This window comes from Protopterus annectens, chromosome 5.part0 (genome assembly GCF_019279795.1).
Source record: "Protopterus annectens isolate FY-2018-M chromosome 5.part0, PAN1.0, whole genome shotgun sequence".
NCBI lineage: Eukaryota > Metazoa > Chordata > Ceratodontiformes > Protopteridae > Protopterus > Protopterus annectens.
Window position 1 is genome coordinate 1,353,171,967 of NC_056735.1, and position 18,076 is coordinate 1,353,190,042.

Here is an 18,076-nt window from a genome sequence, read left to right on the forward strand (position 1 = left end):
AGGTGTCCAAATCTATCCTTACCTAGACGACATCCTCATTCTAGCAGAAGCAGAGGACACCCTCCAAAATCATCTGAGGTTCACCACTTCCCTACTTCAAAGCTTGGGATTCATTCTCAACCTCCTAAAATCATCCGTAATCCCAGAGCAGGACAAAATCTTTCTGGGCAGCAGGATCAGAACAGACCTGATGCGGGCTTTCCTGTCTCAGGACAAAGTTCTGTCTCTCCACTCACTCCCAAAGCCTATTACAGGTTCATCAGTTATCTGCAAGACCATTCCTGCAGATCCTGGGACTCATGGCATCCACCATCCCGCTGCTGCCCCTAGCCAGAATGCATATGCGAAAGCTCCATTGGTACCTGAAAAAATGTGTGGTCCCAACATCCCCTAGAGCAGAAAATTACCCTCCTTGCCCTGCCTCAAAACAGAACTAAAGTGGTGGATCCAGCAAATACTTCTGAACCCGGGCCTTCCACTTGAACCACCCTCCCCAACCCAGCATTTGCATACAGATACATCAGACCCTAGGGTAGGGGGCTACCATGAAAGGTTTCATGGTACAGGAGGCCTGAAATCCTAACCTCCAAAAGAAATGTATCAATGTCAGGGAAATGACTGCAGTTCTTCTAGCTCTGAAAGCCTTCCTTCCTATCCTTCAACTGGGCCCCCTTTAGGTATTCACAGACAACACCACAGTCATGTGGTATCTCAACAAACAGGGAGGTACCAAGGCTCACCTCCTATGCCAGATAACATTACAAATATGGGACCTTGCCTTCAGGCGTAGCTTAACCCTGCCAGCACATTACATCCCCTCTCAGGACAACAACATCCTCCCTGAAGCATGAGTGGATGTTGAACAAGGATACCTTTCTAGACATTATCCACCAGTGGGGCACTCCTCAGATAGATCAGTTTGCCTCCCCCTAGAAGAGACAGTTGAAAAACTTCTGCACCAAGGATCACTCTCCACTTGCCTGGAGGGTAGATGGCTTCAGCATTCTATGGTAGGGACTGTTTCTATATGCTTTTCCACCCTTCTCTCTCATTCAAAGATCCTCCTGAAAATTGGGAAAGACCAACTCTTGCTGGTGGCTCCCTACTGGCCAAAGAAGCACTGGTTCCCCTTACGTCTGTCATTAGCCAAGGGCAGTCACCACCATTTACTCCACAAGGTGGACCTACTCGCAGCAAAAGGGAGCTCTAATTCACCCTCGCCTACAGATGAACTTCTAATCTCTTTCAGACACCAATACTCAGAGGATGTGCTTTTAGTCCTGAGGGAGGGCAGGAAACCTACTATTAGGAAATCCTACTTATCGAAATGGGAAAGATTCTCCAAATGGTGTCTCCATAAGGATAGCGACCCCTGCTAGGCAGACCCCCCCCCCCCCCCCAGTCCTTACCTGTCTGTGTGTGAATTAATTTAGGCTGGTCTTTCGTACTCTTCAGTGAAAGTCCACCTATCAGCAATTTCAGCTTGTCTACCACTAAAATCCCCTTTACTATCCAGACTTGATGTCAAACTATTCCTGAACGGGATCTTACACGTCAGACCACCAAGAACCCCCCCCCGGACCTAAATTTCATTCTGGAAAAACTAACACTGGCTCCTTTTGCACCAGCTAATCGTGTACATGGAATACTGTACTGCTGGTGGCCCTTACCTCAGGTAGAAGTGTCAGAGTTACAAGCTCTTATGGTCTGCTTATCCCTACACTACCTTCCACAAGGTTAGGTTGACACTTTGCACTAATACTTCCTTTATGCCTAAAATGGTCAATGAATTGTCCCTAAACCAATCCATTCACCTGCTCACATTCTTTCCCTCTCCAACCAATGACAGAGGATACTCCATTCCCTGGATATGCACAGACAACTAAGATTCTACTTGGACAAAACTTAAGTCCATCACAAAATCTAACAGACTGTTTGTATCCTTCCACCTTAGCACCCTGGGCAGGGCAGTCTCTAAACAAACCATTTCCTGTTGAAGCAGGAAAACTGTTTCCTTCTGCTACTCTCACCATGGCAAGCACTTACCTCATTGGGTAAGAGCTCACGCTACCAGGGGCATGGCAACCTCCAAAGCCTTCCTCAAAGGCCTGGACAACAACCTCCATCGTAGAAGCAGCCACCTTTTCCACAATTCACACCTTCACCAAACACTGCAAATTGGACCACATCTCCAGAACCTGGGCAAGGTTTTCTAGAGCAATCCTGCAGGGTTTTGTGGAATCGGCTGCATCTACCCTCCACCCTTCCCTCTAATTAAGCTCTGTGGTACTGTCCCACACTGAGAATACTGCAACATAGGAATAGAAGAACATAGAATAGTTGTGTAAAATCTTACCATAACCATAGATGTCCTTTTCTTCCATGTTGCAGTATTCCTTCCCACCCACCTATCCCCCTTATGGACTATTGAGATATCCTTGGAGCACTCTGAAGCTCTACCCTACATCAGGGGCAGACTAGCCAGCATATGACACTTTGCACCTCTGGCTGGCATCTCTTGTTATTCTCTATGGGACTGTCCGACTGGGCATTTAAGTTCTGAGGTCTGTGTGTGCAGATGTCACATTTAAGGTTCCCGGTTTATGGCCCTACGTGTGACGTCCCATTCACCTACAGCAGCCAGGCTTAAGCTTTTGTATAGGAGCCGAAGTTCGGTTCACCTGAAGTGGGAAATCCCACACTAAGAATACTACAACATGGAAGAGAAGGGACATCTATGGTTATGGTAAGATTTTACACAGTTATCTTTCAAGCAGTTGCATCACTGCTGACATGTATTCTTCCTTTCTCCTGCCTCATGTTACGCCGGCTTTAATTGAACTACGTTTCTGGAAGTTAAGAGAAAGGTGAAACGACTTTATCTGGATATATAATCTTACAAATTTAAAAAGTGATGGAGGAGCAAGAAAAAAAAGTGGGAGGAAATGCTTAGTACTGAGCAATTTTGTATTGTTACCCCTGTAACCTCAGCAGTTATACCTGCAGACACCTAGGCATAAGTCCTTAAGGGTTTGAAACTAAGAAACGGGTGTCCACATCCTGAGCTGAGGGAGGAAACCAACTTCAATTTCTCTCTGGGGATGTCTGCATATGCACTGGAAATTGTACCAGAAATTCTGGTTTGTATGTCATTTTCTTGTGGACTAAGTAATGCTACTGCTGTAGTGATTGTACTCAAGCATCTACTTTAGATGGATTTGCTCATACAGCTGTACTTAACCTTTTTGAAAAGTGCATGTATGACTTCAGTCAGTGTGTTTCAGTTGTCTGTCTGCTTTCCCTTGAACCTTTATTGGCATTTAACCTATTTGCTAAAAAGGCTCCATTTTAGGATATCAATAGTACCAGTGCTCCAGCCGCCCACAGAATGTTAACTAAAGAAGCTAACTCTTCCTTCCTTCCTTTGAACCAGCCAGCACAACTTCAGTCAGATTCGTATTTGGGGGAAAACTTATCCTGATGGTATAACTGCAGCAAAGACTGTTTTAAGATCTGCAGGCTATAATGTGTAAAGAAACCCTACTCAGTGTTTTACATGGACAGTTTGGTCATTAGGCAATTTCTGATTTGTGCCCAGTGCAGTTTGAGTTGCTTTGAAGTAAAACTTTTGTACCCTAATATTCAAAACACAGAAAATAATCCTTGATCCTGTTGGATAATAGACAGCTGATATATGTTGACATTACTAAGGACGTTGGACAAATGGAATGGTACTTTGCTTTCATGCCAGGGAAGCACAACATATACTTTCTAAGCAGACTTTATGTAGCAGGCTGGTTGCACGTCTTTCTCTTGTAATGTCTGGTAGTTAACATAAAGTAGTAAGGCTGAGACAGTTCCTTTAGTCCAGGGTTTAATTCTCTCAGCCACCATTTGCCTACAGTGAGACTGAGCAAGTTGTTTAACCAGACAGTGCTCTGGGGCAGTTGTGAAATTGAGCTAGGCTCCTCAGTGGTCTCTAGGACCCCTATGCCTTGCAACTACCTTTGAACCTCTAGTAATTTGTGGGAAAATCCTGCAAGATCACCTTTAAGCCCACTCAACAAAGGAGTGTCTTAAGAATATTTGTGAGACAGCTTCCTAGAACTCCAGCTGTAATTTCTTTGGGCATTGTAATTTATTTATTTATAGACATTCGGTGGAGGCCCAGGGAGAAAAGCTCCAGATTATTACAAAGCATTTAAGAATTTTTACAATTTTCAAAAATGAAACAAAAATGTATGGAGTTTACATAATTATAACAAATCTGACATGGTATAAAAATATTGTTTAAGAATTGCTACAGGGTATATGACAGTCGTTTAATAATTTTAGACGGTGGGCTTTTCTTAGTAGGTATACAGCAGGGTTTGCCATTGTGTTTTTTGCAAGACATATATGTGCTTCTGTTACTGTTTATAGATTTGTGTTCAGACCTCACACCACTTTTGTGCTGTTTATTCGCTGTGAATGATACCACTTTGGTGGTTGTCCTGATGAACATTGTACAACTGTGTGAGCATGCTCACCCAACTTTAGGTGTTCAGTTACTTCAGTATAAGCTTCTCTCCTACCCTGTTCCTGATGTTTTTGTTTTTAATACTGTAGTCGACAGGCACCCTTGTGCATCTTCTTGACCCTGTAGGGATGGGTTGCTTTTAACCTGACATCCAGTCTGTATGGACACACACTTGTTAAGTAGCTAAGTTCACCCAATAAAGGGTGGTACAGACTGGTCTCCTTTGATACTGTACGTCCTACAGGCATCCATCCATAGCTTGGGAGGAGTCCACCACCAAATGAAGATTGCCAGTACTCTGGAAGTCAGGCTGGATGGTTGGGCATTCACCTGTAGCATAATTCCTATTCAGTATGAAATATACTATAGTAATCTAATTACTGATCATCCATGATTTTGGTGAGTATGTGCCACACAACTGTACTCTTAATTTGGTGTAAGTGGGTAGCTTAGTACTAATGTTTGTCATGGTTAGCAGTCTGTTGATGGCAAACAAGGTAACCAAACTAACCATTTACTCTTTAGGTCCTCTCAACTCCTAGAAAGCTTAACTATTCTTCCAAGCTACATTGAAAGCGGTGTCTCTTATTACTGCAAGTGAGCAATATGTCAGTAGTCCATAAATGTGAATTGTGCTTTGCTCCACTGAATAGATATATTTTTGAAGTCTTTGAAAAGCTATGCATTTTGAGTTACCTTTGCTGCCTGTGGTAGTCCCACTTAAGCCTATGACTTGTTTTGGAGGCGTGCTAAAGCTGGTATTGTACAGTCTGGAAGTGGGATGAGGTCAGTTTGTCCAGGGCACCAAGAAATTTATTTTTTGTGTTGAGTGCTATGGCATATTTAACATCAGCCTAAGCTGTCAGCTGCGGCAGATTAGACTACAGTGTCATGTCTAAGACATGAATCCAGGTGCCTGGGAATGGAGAGAGAAAAACACATCTTCCTAATCTTCCTGGCATTCCCCAATGCTTTACTACAGTGCTAGTTGTCAGACATGATCCTAACAGAGGCAAGTATGTATCGTGCTGTGCCAGTAAAATGTTGCTGAAGAGCACAAGTCATCACAGTTGTATCAGTATTAGAATGTAAACGTTAATTTAAAAAAATTCCCTATAGTTTTTCTTGTTTTATGTGCTAAATTGATGGTTTTATTTGTAAACTGAATTACTTTCTTAACTGTTTCAGATATACCATCCAACATGTTATGAAGATTACAAAAAAGTAAGTTCTCTTTGTTTTTTAATTTTTGTCTGTTACTGCAAGACAAGGCATTTCCTTTGGCTTTACAGAGTCGTACAGCTGTCAGCAGTTTCAGCTTTTCGCAGTGAACCATCCCTCCCCCAAAGTAACTTTGCTTTCCTGCACCTGAGTGTGGCAGACTTGTGCAACCTATCCATATTAGAAACACTTTGACAAACTTGAGTTCTTTTTGGTTTAGAACATAGCCGATTGTCAGGCTGTGTTGCAGTGCCATGAAGTGCTATAAATGGGTTAAGTAGATAGTCCTGTTGGCCCTGGGACCTTTTTTTGGGGAGAAGGGTGGGTGGCCTGTGTTAAGACAGGCATATTTACATGCAAGTATATCTGTGCGAGTCCTGTCCCAAAACGCACATTGGTGGAACCATTCATGTTAATAGGATGGCTGTTGGAGGACTGTGTTCACCAAATTTGGATCTCTTCTTTCATTAACACTGACTCATTCTTTCTAGTGTTTGTATCTGTCCACTTAACTACTGAGATTACTTCCAGTGTTATTTTTAACTGCGGTAGCGTTGTCGCCTCACAGTAAGACGTCCTGTTCGATTCTCAGCTAGAGCGTCTTCTGTGTGGAGATGTGCGTGAATGGGCGTACCTTCATTGAAGGTTGTGCGTCAGAGCTGGCAACTCTGCATGTAAAAATCTACTGCCAATCATTAGTGGACCGGAGTTCCGCTGTGGTGACCCCTAACTGGGAAAAGCCGAAAGACACAAACAAACCTTTCCACCTCTGCCTGCCACTCGTCAAGCTGCCTCCTGCTTGAATATCCATTTGTTCATCAGTGGTGGTGAGTCATCCACTGGGCCAGGAGCTGTCTGTTGAGGGCCTTCATACACACAGACATTAGGGTTGCTGGAACTTAAGCCAGCATTCCAACTAAGTGGACATTTTTGTTGTGAATGGTTTAACCCCTCACCTGGTATGGATGTGAGCAGTTGGAGTCATCCACTGGGCCAGGAGCTGTCTGTTGAGGGCCTTCATACACACAGACATTAGGGTTGCTGGAACTTAAGCCAGCATTCCAACTAAGTGGACATTTTTGTTGTGAATGGTTTAACCCCTCGCCTGGTATGGATGTGAGCAGTTGGCTTCTTGAAGGGGACCCCTGTGCTCTTTGTCCATTTGTGTACTTTGCATGCGTCAAGGCCATTGTCAACAGTGTGGGTAGTCACACCCTTGTCCTCTCTGCAGTGGCTCTCACATCCATCTGCACCTTTACCGTCTGGCTGTACCATCAGAGACCACCATCGATCTCCCCCCTCCTCTGGATGGGCATGCCTGTCCTTTCTGTATTGTCAAGTGCCTGAGCTGCCAGCTGAACTTTGCTCATCTAGGCCATATTAAAAGCTTTATTCCTCTATGAATCTGACACAGGCTAGCTACTAGTTTTAAAGTGATACAAAAGTGTTTTGTTTGATTTAAAAAAAAAAAAAAAAAAAAGTACATCATTAAAAGAAAGTATAAGAAATATGTTTACAAAAATATTGCAGTCATTTTTATTAAACGAAAGTATAAGAAATACATGTTTACAAAAAATACTGCAGTCATTTAGTATTTTACTGGTTGTAGTAAGGTTATGTAGTAAATGTAGCACATGGAATTGTTTGAGACATGTGAAATGAATTAATAAAAAGCATACTTGTGTATTTCCAGTTTAAGTTGCATTTTTTTACTCGTCTATTTTCAGTTGTTCAATTTGTGCGTGTGTATTTTAAGGTTGAGCATTGTATGTGTTATGGCTGATGCTCTTGGGAAAGCGAGTGTGTATTTAGATGCTTCTTGAAACTGTCAAACAATATTTGTTGGTTAATTTCCTGTCACCGTGTCTAAGGATTAGTATTGCCTCTCTCTGCAAAAAGACGTCCAACTTCAACTTAACTTGTTTGTCTCCACAATTGTCAAGCTAATGCATTTGTCACTGCCCACTCCTTGCTCAAAAACTAAATTTCAAAACTATGCACACTTTCCTTGGGTCTCCGCAGAATTTACAGTTGGATTACATCCTCCGTAGTTCAGACTTTGCTGTCTTTTAAGATAAGTCAGGACTTGCAGTTTGGAACTCACTACCATTTGAAATTAAAAGCAGTTCTGGTCTTTCCTCCGTTAGTGAAACTTCTCTCCCATTTGATGGATACCACAAGATGCAAGTGTTTTGACTGTTGATTTATGTACTTAGGATGCCACGATGGAAGAGATCTATAATCTGGATTATGCCTCACACATGTACTTTATCTTGGTTGGGGGGTACAGCAGTAATGATAAAAAAAAAAAATCTGTGTTGCCAGTTTCCATTCCAGACAACTCCAAAGACTTTGAACATAATGTGGAAACATTTTAAGTGGGGTTTAAAAGAAATGTGGAACTCCCGCTAAAGGTACTTGGAGCAGCTGGGTATATATTAGGCGAAACCTACTGCTTTTGTTCCTGTTTTACATGCGTTTGAGGATACTTTTGAATATGCATCCCTGGATAGAGAGCCTTGCAGCCTACACTAAAGGTGAGTCATCCAGTTGCATAGAGTGGAGGATGAATCCAGGTGACTTTATAACAATGCTCTATGTAGCTGAAGTGGTTGGTGTTGCCTCACTTGATAGAATGTAAAGATTTATGTTGAAACTTGCAAGGAAACGGAGATCATTTTGACAATGTAGTGATACCTCTACAGTGTTGGATATCTGCTGTATTAACTGCCAAACCCATATGCTGCGTTGTTGAGATGGTCATCATCCCCTTTTTCCCCATTTTCTTCATGGAGGTGGGGTGTCGTGTCAGCTGTCACAATCTCTCTTCAATGCCCCTTTCCTTTCTTCTTCAATACTCATGCCTCACTGTCAAGGTCTTCTTTCACATAATCCATCCACCTCTTTTCTGAACAGCCTTGTTTCCTCTTGCCTTCTTCATGTCTGCCCCAAATCATTTTCACCATATTCTCTTCTGCTTTTCTGCACGTGTACAAACCACTGCAATGTGTTCTCTCTGATCTTTTCTGCAGTTGGAGGTACTTTGGCTTCTTCTCATATATCCTCATTTCTTTGTCTATCTCACAGTGTGCATCCTACCACCTGTCTCGGGCACTTCATCTCCATCACCTCTAGCTTCCTCAATTGCTCTCCCTGTACTGCCCAGGTTTCTGTACAATACACTCGTAGTACTGGTTGCACCACTGGGTTGTACACCTTACTTTTCTGCTGCTTTGGCATTCTTCTGTCATATACTGCACTCAACACTTTGTGCCAGTTAGCTGCAAGCCCCTCTGATTCTAGCATTGATGTCTTCATTCAGACTACCTTTCTTCTCACCCACCCCTACCAGATACTTGAAGCTGTTAACCTGCTCCACTATTTTCCCTTCTATCTCAGTTCTCAGCTTATTTTCGCCATTCGCTATCATTACAGGTATCTTATCTGTACTTAAGTTTCATCCTGTGCCTTTAGTTTTGCATTCTTTTCCCCTATCTTTTGCTGAAGTTCTTACTCAGAGTCTGCCTGTAATGTGACATCGTCTGCATACAGCAACTTTGATATGTCCTTTCCAACCTGTTTGCTAGTCACTGAAGTATTACGGGGGAAATGGTACTGTCCATGTAGGACTGTTGAAGGTGAGGCTTACTAAGCTCCTCCAGACGTTACAGAAAGTGCAGGCGTCAGAGATAGGTTAGAGACCGTTCTGCATAGTCTGCAGGATTCCATAGCTGCCAGGAGGCCGCCTTCACTTTCAAACCCTCTGAAAGAGGTCAGACAAAGTCATTCAAAGATAGACACCTTGAATTACAAGAGGAGTTCCCAGCAACAAGCTGATTAATGAAGGGTTGATTTCCGTTGGGTCACCCCTAGATGACCAAAGATTCGGGGAATTTCTTCACTTAATGCAACAGAGTAGGAGCCCCAGACCCATTCTCTCATCCCAGGGGGAAAGCTGAAGGAATTATGTGGATTTACCCTCCTCAAGACTGCTTGGGTGATCCTAACCCCAGTGGACATCTAGAAGGAAATGTCACTAAGGTGACCAAACCCCCCGCTCTCTGTTGTCTATACATCAGCCTTCCACGTCTGTGTTCATCCCCCAGTCTAGGAGTCTGAGTGCTCGGGCTAGAAAAGTGCATCTTTTCATCCTACACGCACCTTCACCACTACCACCCTCAGAGGTAAAAGAAACCACCACCAGTACTGTAGCTACACAAAGTTTATCAATGACTTATGGCAGTCCTGAAGCCTTATGTAACTGCTCTTGTCTGTTGGCAGTTAGTGGAATTTCTCCCTCCATGCTCTTAGGTTCATAGGTTCATAGATTAGTACTTGGCTATAACTGCCCTTGCAAGCCATTTTAGGCCTAGCCAATTATCCCTTGTGAGACTCAAACCCTGTACCTTGTGTTTGTAAGGCAAGCACCTTAACCATTAGGCCACCCTCCCAACCCTCTTGAGTGATTTAACATCACCAGGGACAGGTGGATAGGGGGCATAATACTAGGTGACTGTAATGCCTTTCAAAATTGTGCCCCCACCACCAGAGTCTCTGCCAGACATCTTACCCAATCAGAGACACAAGCAGGTCAGGATGGTGATGCCCTTCTAAACAAATGAGGGCGTCCGAGCTCCCACTAGACTAGAGAGGTCATAATTACTACAGAATATTCCTTGTTCCCAGAGAAGTACAGGACCTAAGGCCTATTCTGGATCTGAACAGTCTAAATGAGTATGTAGTGAAACAAAAGCACAGAATGGTCTCTTTGGAAGTGACCTGTCATGCTCATCAAGAGGAGGTTAGATCCACCTGAACTGGTAGTCGGTCACTACAAATTCAGGTGTTTAGCATGTTCATGGCAGTAGTAGACTACCGAATGGGTGTCTGCCTGCCTATAGTTACATCACACATTTGTGGTGTTTTCCAAGTACTGGCAATAGTAAATGTTTACCATACACTAAAGGTTTACCCTGTGTATACAACAGGTTTTGTTGTTCCATCCCAGGATAAGTTAATAAGCTAGTTTCACTTTCCGACTAAACTGGTCATTCTCTCTGGTTTTGTGGTCAGCATTCCCAGGTCTTAACTCTCGCCACCCAACATATCACAGTCCTGGGTCGCATCCTAAATTCCAGCTTGTGCCAAGTATAATTCTCTCCAGTGAAAACTATAGCAGACTAAGTTGGCATTACAACAGTGTACCCTGGGCTAAAGTAGGCAGAACAGATCTTTTCCTCAAGATCTTTGGCACATAGGCACCATACTTGTGCCAGTGCTGACCTACACAGCTGCCGTTAGTGGACTCCCAAGTTGTAGCTAGATCTATATGAGCAGCCTCAGTCCAGCAAAATTACTGTTGCATGTTATTACACATAGGCCTTACATCGGCAGCTGCGTACCCCCAATATGACTTGAGAAGCCTTTTCTGTACACTGAACATGGATGCATCTGCCTTAGGGTTGGGCGGCATTCATAGGCATAAGAAAAGATTCTGGCCCCATCAAGCCGTGCAGACTTTGTAGCAGAAAGGGCTAGTTGCCATCCATACAGAGAGCATGATGGTTGTATAGTACGTCAGTATTCAGTTGAAAGTGCGCCCATTTCCCATGTGCAAGGAAACCAAACTTTGGGCTTGAGTCTTGGCCCACAACTTGTTCTTGATGGTAGTACACATTCCAGGAGAATCTAGTGCATCATTGAACATATTGAGTGGTAACCTGCTTTCTCCTTGAGTGGTCACTGAACCAGAAAACTACAAGGATTAGCATTTGGGAGTCAGTGGATGATGGATCTTCTCATGTCCCATATGACTCGCCTGATTAGCATTTGGGGCCGGTGGATGATGGATATTCTCATGTCACCATATGACATGAAGTGCCATAAATTCTATTTTTTCATTTCATTGTGGGCCCCAGCATCACACGGAGTAATGTCATGGCAGAGAATTGCTCTTGGATTTCCTATATGCTTACCCACCATTTTATTTTGTATTCAGAATATTGCATAAAACCCAATTCCACTCTTTCAGGGTTATTGCAGTGATTTCATAATAGCCGATACAGGAGTGACTTCTGTGGCTAACCCTGCACAGCCTGGAAGCACTTCTTGTACTCATTCCATTTAAGGGCTTAATACACAAATTGACAGCTTCACTTGGACCTCTGTTCCTGTAAATTGCCTAAGAGAAATGGAAACTTGTTCTGTAGACCATGAAAGAAGTTCTCCCATTGAAACACATTCTGAGATTTTTGAGAGAGAATTTAGCTACATGTCAGTCATAATGCACCTGGCAGCTGTCTTGCATTTCAGTCAAGGACAGCATTTACCCTAGCGGCTAACAGAGTGGGCAAGACCTTTACCATGCTGCAGTCTGTATTTCATTCTGGAAATATTGACCAAGGCTCTTCCCTCCCTTTGAGCCAGCATCTCTCAAGTACCTCTCCTAGGAAGTAGTTTCCTAGAAGTTTAGTGAGCTCAATTTTGACAGCAGTAAGTCCCATCAGTAAAACCACTTCACTTCCTGTTTAACTTTTTCTTTGTTCCACATACAAAAAGAGAGAGAACAACCAATGTTGCCATTTATGCAAACTTAGCAATTGAATGCTTAAGAGCTTGTAGGTGGAGTGAAGTCAACTCTGACTCTGTAAGCCACTTGCTTTCCATACCAAGCACTATAAGTTTTGCATGTAAAAGAATGTAGATCCCACAGAGAATTGTATAATAGACTGGGGGGATATCTAGAAGTAAATGCATCATGCCTAAATACTGACTCTCCTAAATAAACTGGTAATGCAACATGAAAGTTAATAACCACCAAGCTTGGAGGTTATCTTGTTTGCTCCTTGGTTTTTTTTTTTTTTTTTTCTTTTCTTATGAGGGTCATTCTACCCTGGGGGGGGCTAGATTTAATGTGTTACCAAGTTGAGAATGTTCTGTACTATTTTACTTAACTAATTAACAAGTGAATAAGTTAAAATGGCTAGTGTTTGTCTTTTCCTCTAGTTCTTTAGTACCCAAAACTGGTTTGGCTTATTCTTATGCTGAAGTACACTGCTGAAACACATGTGTCCTTCTGTTGAACGTGGTCTGTATCTACAGGTACGGCAGTCTTAGTTTCTGAATGGGATCTGCATCCCATAGATTGTCAGTGGCTGCATTTTGGGATTTTCATTTTTGTTAACCATAGATTCTGAAGTAGGGACTTCATTTGTCAGCAACCTGTGGGTCTTGGATCCGATATCGGATCCAAGCCGGCAACTTGTTTCATAGCTAATGGATCCGAGCTCCTAGCTCCTCCCCTCACCCATAATCCCCTGCCAACCCTCCATGACCTCAGATCTAGTTTGCCATGCTTGTGGATGGCTGGATTCCTTGAGCTCTAGCAAAAAATCGTCAGTTAAGTCTGTTTTTTTGTCAAATTTCTCTACCTTAATTTAAAAAAGTGTGTAAGAGTTAGGTTCCCTGTAATATAAAATTTTTTTACTTAGTTTTTTCCCTCCCTTCACTGGTCGTTAGTGTGTGTGTTGTGTTTTTGGGGCCTGTGTGTTTGTGTAGCACTCCTTTTTTTCTTTAAAGTATGGCTGAGGCCACAAAAGCCATTTTTTCTAAATGTACCGAGTGTGGCCATAAGCTCTCCCCGGCTGATGGCCACACTCTGTGCGTTCAGTGCCTTGGGGTTGAACACCTCACCTCAGGCTGAACCATTTGTGCAGCGTTCAACCCCAGGGCACTGAAAGAGCGGAGGTCGAAGCTGGTCCTGGTGGGACTTTTGCCCCCGGACTCTGCTCCGGCCTCCCCTGCTCCCGTGGCACTACCACAGGCTGTGGTTGTTGCCACTCCTGCCCCCTTTCCTTTGGCCAGGACTCAAACTCCCGCTAAAGCACCGGAGGACAGGGAGACTAGGAGGGAGAAGCACCACAAGCGGCTGGCCGAGGCCTCCGCTTCGGCCCCGCTAGCTAAGCGGGCTTCTCCCTCCACTGCTTCTAGGTCTCCTCCTCCTCGGCTCCGATCTCCTTGTTTCTCCCCAGGGCCCGAGGAGGAGGAGGCCCGATCTCCATCGAGGCGGCATTCCAGGCCTGCCTCGGTGGCCTCTTCGAGATCAACATTCAGCATGTCTGATGCAGACTTGGACCGGATGATGCGAAGATTCATCCAGGCCCAGCTGCAGATGGGAGTGCTGTTGCCTCTCCCCCCCCCCCCCTTCACGGGGGGGAGCTCGACACCATTTTTCACTCCAATTGCTCCTTCTCCGACCCGCTACCTGGGTTCGGAGCCGAGCAGCGTCGGAGCCGGCGGTGGGTCGGCGCTGACCGTACTTGGTACTTCGGATCCGACCCTGCCTTCGAGTCTGTCTGATCCGACCTCTCGGAGCCGTGGCCTGAGCTTCGGATCCGAGGGATTCAGTGTGCCTTCGGCTCCATCCAGGTCGGAGCGCACTGGTCCTTCGGATCCGATGGTCTCTGCGCCGGTTCCGATCCCTTCATCGGATCCGAGTGGGAGCCGACTCTCGGAGCCCAGAGAGAGTGGTTCCCCCTCTGCCTTCGATGTAGTGGAGAGGGCTCTGTCGAGAGCATCCGGACCCCTGGCCCTTGTCTCGGCTCCACCCTGCACTCCCTCTCTGCTGGGCCAGGCTTCCATCACCCGGCCTAAGGGACAGCCTGCTTCAATGTCCCAGGTAGTTCCATTGGAACAGGATGTTGCTGGCGAGACCTCGGACAGCCCCCCCGAGGAAGTGCCCTGCAAGCATAAGTGCAAGAGGAGGCACGTGGACTCCCCTGAGTCCTTAACTGAGGACACGGACTTGGATGAAGGGGAAGGCCCCCCAAGATCACCCCCTGAGGATGTCTCCTTTGGAGATATCATGGAGATGCTGAGGATCAGAGGTGGGTGGTCTGCCCCCAAGTCTTCCTCCGAGTCCGTGTTTCTGGAGGCATTCGAAGCAGGCCCGTCTACCTCTTGGGTGTCCCCTCCGGCCGACCCCTTGGTGGACCTTATTACCACCAGGGCGTGGAAGGACCCGGACACCGTGGAGCCAATACCCAAATGCCCGGACAGGATACTAAGCCCCCCCTCAGACCGGTCACACTGGAGCAAGGGTCCCCCCGTAGATGCCATGTTGACGGCGGCAGCTATGAAGAGGGAACTAGCTCAGGAGAGCCCCTCAGTCCATCCACCGAGCAAGGAGTCCCGCTCGATGGACCGCTTAGGGAAGCGAGTTTTTAGTTCAGCGACTTTCTCTGTAAGGTCTCTGAACTATATGGCACATGTCATCAGGATGCAGCGGGATCTTATCAAAGAATACGCTGCCTCCCCCAGAGTCCATGTCGGCGGAGGACAAACAATTGTACTCCACCCGAATGGCCACTCTGAGATCCATTTCAAATACCTATTGTCCCGCGCCACCGAGGGAGCCGCTAGAGCTAGCTGAGCGGGCCTAGTCATGAGACGTCAGGCCTGGCTCCGTCATTGTGACTTTGCGGCGCCCTTTAAAGCGTCCTTTGCGAATGCCCCTTTCGATGGTTCTGCCCTGTTTGGCAAAACGGTTCGCGAGACACTTGTCCAGAGCAAGGACGACGGGAAGACGTCTGCCGTCAGTCCACTTCTCTGCTCCCCAGCGGTCCTTTTCGAAGAACCAAAAGGGTCAGAAGAAGATGTGGTTCCGGAAATCGCAACATTCCCAACCCGCTCAGGACAACCAGTCCTTCCGTGGCAGAGGAGGACAGGGAGGACGCCTCCCCAGGGGCAGAGGGGCTCCGAGAAACTTTGGGTCCAGAGAACCTTTCTCTGACCGGCCCACGCAGCAGCCCTGAAGGGTTTCCCAACTACTCCACTCTGGAGGCAGTCGGCGGACGCTTCTCTGAGCACCTAGCGGCATGGGAGTCCATCACGACAGACCGCTAGGTGCTTCGAATTATATCCAGAGGGTACAAAATCCCATTACTTCATGTCCCCAAATTCAAGAACCTCCCCGATGTACCACCCAATCAGAGGGAGGCTGCAGCCACAGAAATTCAGCAGCTGCTAAGAAAGAGCCATCCAGCCCGTCCCCCAAGACCAGCTCGGATTAGCTTTCTTCTCCAGGTTCTTTTTGGTGCCAAAAAAGATGGGGGACTTGAGACCGATTCTAGACCTGTCCCGTTTGAACCTGTCGGTAACCAAGGAAAAATTCCGAATGGTCACTCTTCAATCTATTCTCCCCCTACTAAGGGAGAACGATTGGATGTGCTCTATAGACCTCAAGGATGCGTACTACCACATTCTAATGGACAGACTATCCAGAAGGTTCCTCCGCTTCCGGCTGGGAGCCAGTCACTACCAGTTCAGGGTCCTTCCCTTTGGCCTCACCACAGCCCCCAGGGTGTTCACCAAGGTATTAGCAGTGATTGCGGCCCACCTGAGACTCCAGGGAATGCAGGTCTTTCCGTACCTGGACGACTGGCTCCTGACCACCCCAACAAGGCATCTACTTTGCTCAGCCAGAGATTTCTTTCTCCGCCTAGCCCCCAGTTAGGCTTCACCATCAATGCCGACAAATCCTTTCTGGCCCTGACACAAGTCATAGAATTCATAGGAGCCAGAATAGACACCAGAGATCTACGAGCCTTTCTGACGTCGGAACGACTACGGAATTTGCAACTTCATGTGCGGGCTATCTTCCAATCAGAGACCCCACCGGCGGAATTGGTCCTGAGGGCACTGGGCTCCATGGCGGCAGCGGTAATGCTCCTTCCATGTGCCTGTCTGAACATGCGGGTACTGCAATGGACCCTTCTGGTACAATGGTCCTTTCTGTCTTTTCCTTTCCATCACCCCATTGCTATCAGCAAGGCTTGCAGGAGGGCTCTGTTATGGTGGCTCCATGCTCCGGACCTCCATACGGGCCGACCGTTCTGCACCTCTCCCCCTCTCGCCACGATGACCACGGACGCATCCCGCCTCGGGTGGGGGGGGGGGCATTATTTAGGCAGGACCATCCAAGGCACGTGGAACGATAAGAGACCTCCTTGCATTTCAACGTTCTGGAGATGAGAGCGGTGCTGTACGCGTTGCAAGCACTTCAGAATCTCCTCCCCGTGGGAACAATTGCAATTCAGTCGGACATGTCGGTTGTCTGGTACATCAACAAACAGGGGGGAACCAGGTCTTACCCTCTATGCCGCGAAGCCATGAGAGTGTGGGAATGGGCGATTTCCACCAACCGCTTTCTGATTGTAACGCACATTCCGGGGCGGGCCAACATCCTAGCAGACAAACTCAGCCGCACCCTTCTTACCCCGTATGAGTGGTCTCTCAACCCACTAGTAGCGAAGCAGATATTCGCAATATGGGGGCAACCCTGCTGCGATCTTTTTGCCTCTCCCTCAAAACACCAAATGCGGCAATTTCTTCGCTCTGATTCCCCCTCCAGGGGAAACACCAAGAGACGCTCTGGTGCATGCTTGGCCATCCGGTCGACTTTATGCCTATCCTCCTCTACCCCTGATGCTGCAACTCTTACAGAAAGCCTCTCGGTTGGGGAGCAGGATGATCCTCATTGCCCCATTCTGGCCTTGGCAAATTTGGTTCCCTTACCTGTGGTCTCACCTAGTGAATCCCCCTTGGATTCTGGATCCCAGTCCGGATCTAATCTCCCATCCGTCTGACTTACCGACCCCAAATCTGGTCAATCTGAAGCTGACAGCTTGGTTGCTCCAGTTCCACTCCTAGTTAGGACTCCCGGTATCTCTTCACCAGTCAAAAGCCATCCTTGTGGCAACGCATAAGCCCTCCACCAGGAAAGTGTACCGCAGTAAATGGAAACGTTTCTCCGTCTGGGCAGAGCATCATAATCTAGATCCCTTTACGGCTCCTCTTCCATCCATATTAGTCTGCCTAACCGAACTTTTTCGGGAAGGCGCTAGTTGCTCAACTGTCAAAGTGCAATTGGCTGCCATCTCCCATTACCATGTGGGACATGACACAGGGCCCTTGATGTCGGCCAAGTTGTGTAAAACCTTTCTCAAGGGCACCTTTTTGCTTAGACCCCCCCTATAAAAGAAGCCGTACCACCTTGGGATCTTTCACTAGTTCAAGCCCTGACTGCTCCACCTTTTGAACCTGCTGCTTCAGTAGATCTCAAATACTTGTCCTGGAAAACAGCATTCCTTGTAGCCATTACTTCTGCGAAAAGAGTTTCGGAGCTTCAAATTCTTTCTGTGAAGCCTCCTTATTTGATCTTTCATCCGGACAGAGTGTACCTCAGGATCAATCCCTCTTTCCTTCCCAAAATAGAATCAGAAACCAGTATAAATCAATCCATAAATTTACCGGTTTTCTTTCCTAAATATCAGAATA

At 46.2% G+C, this 18,076-nt stretch overlaps 1 protein-coding gene across 1 annotated transcript in view; it reads left to right on the plus strand.

Moving 5' to 3' along the window:
• Window positions 1-18,076, plus strand: part of PCF11 (PCF11 cleavage and polyadenylation factor subunit) — a 587,359-nt gene that overhangs the window by 501,159 nt on the left and 68,124 nt on the right. The window contains exon 16 of the mRNA XM_044072002.1: window positions 5,708-5,743. Within this exon, the coding sequence (XP_043927937.1) occupies window positions 5,708-5,743 (36 nt within the window). The remainder of the gene's footprint in view (window positions 1-5,707; window positions 5,744-18,076) is intronic.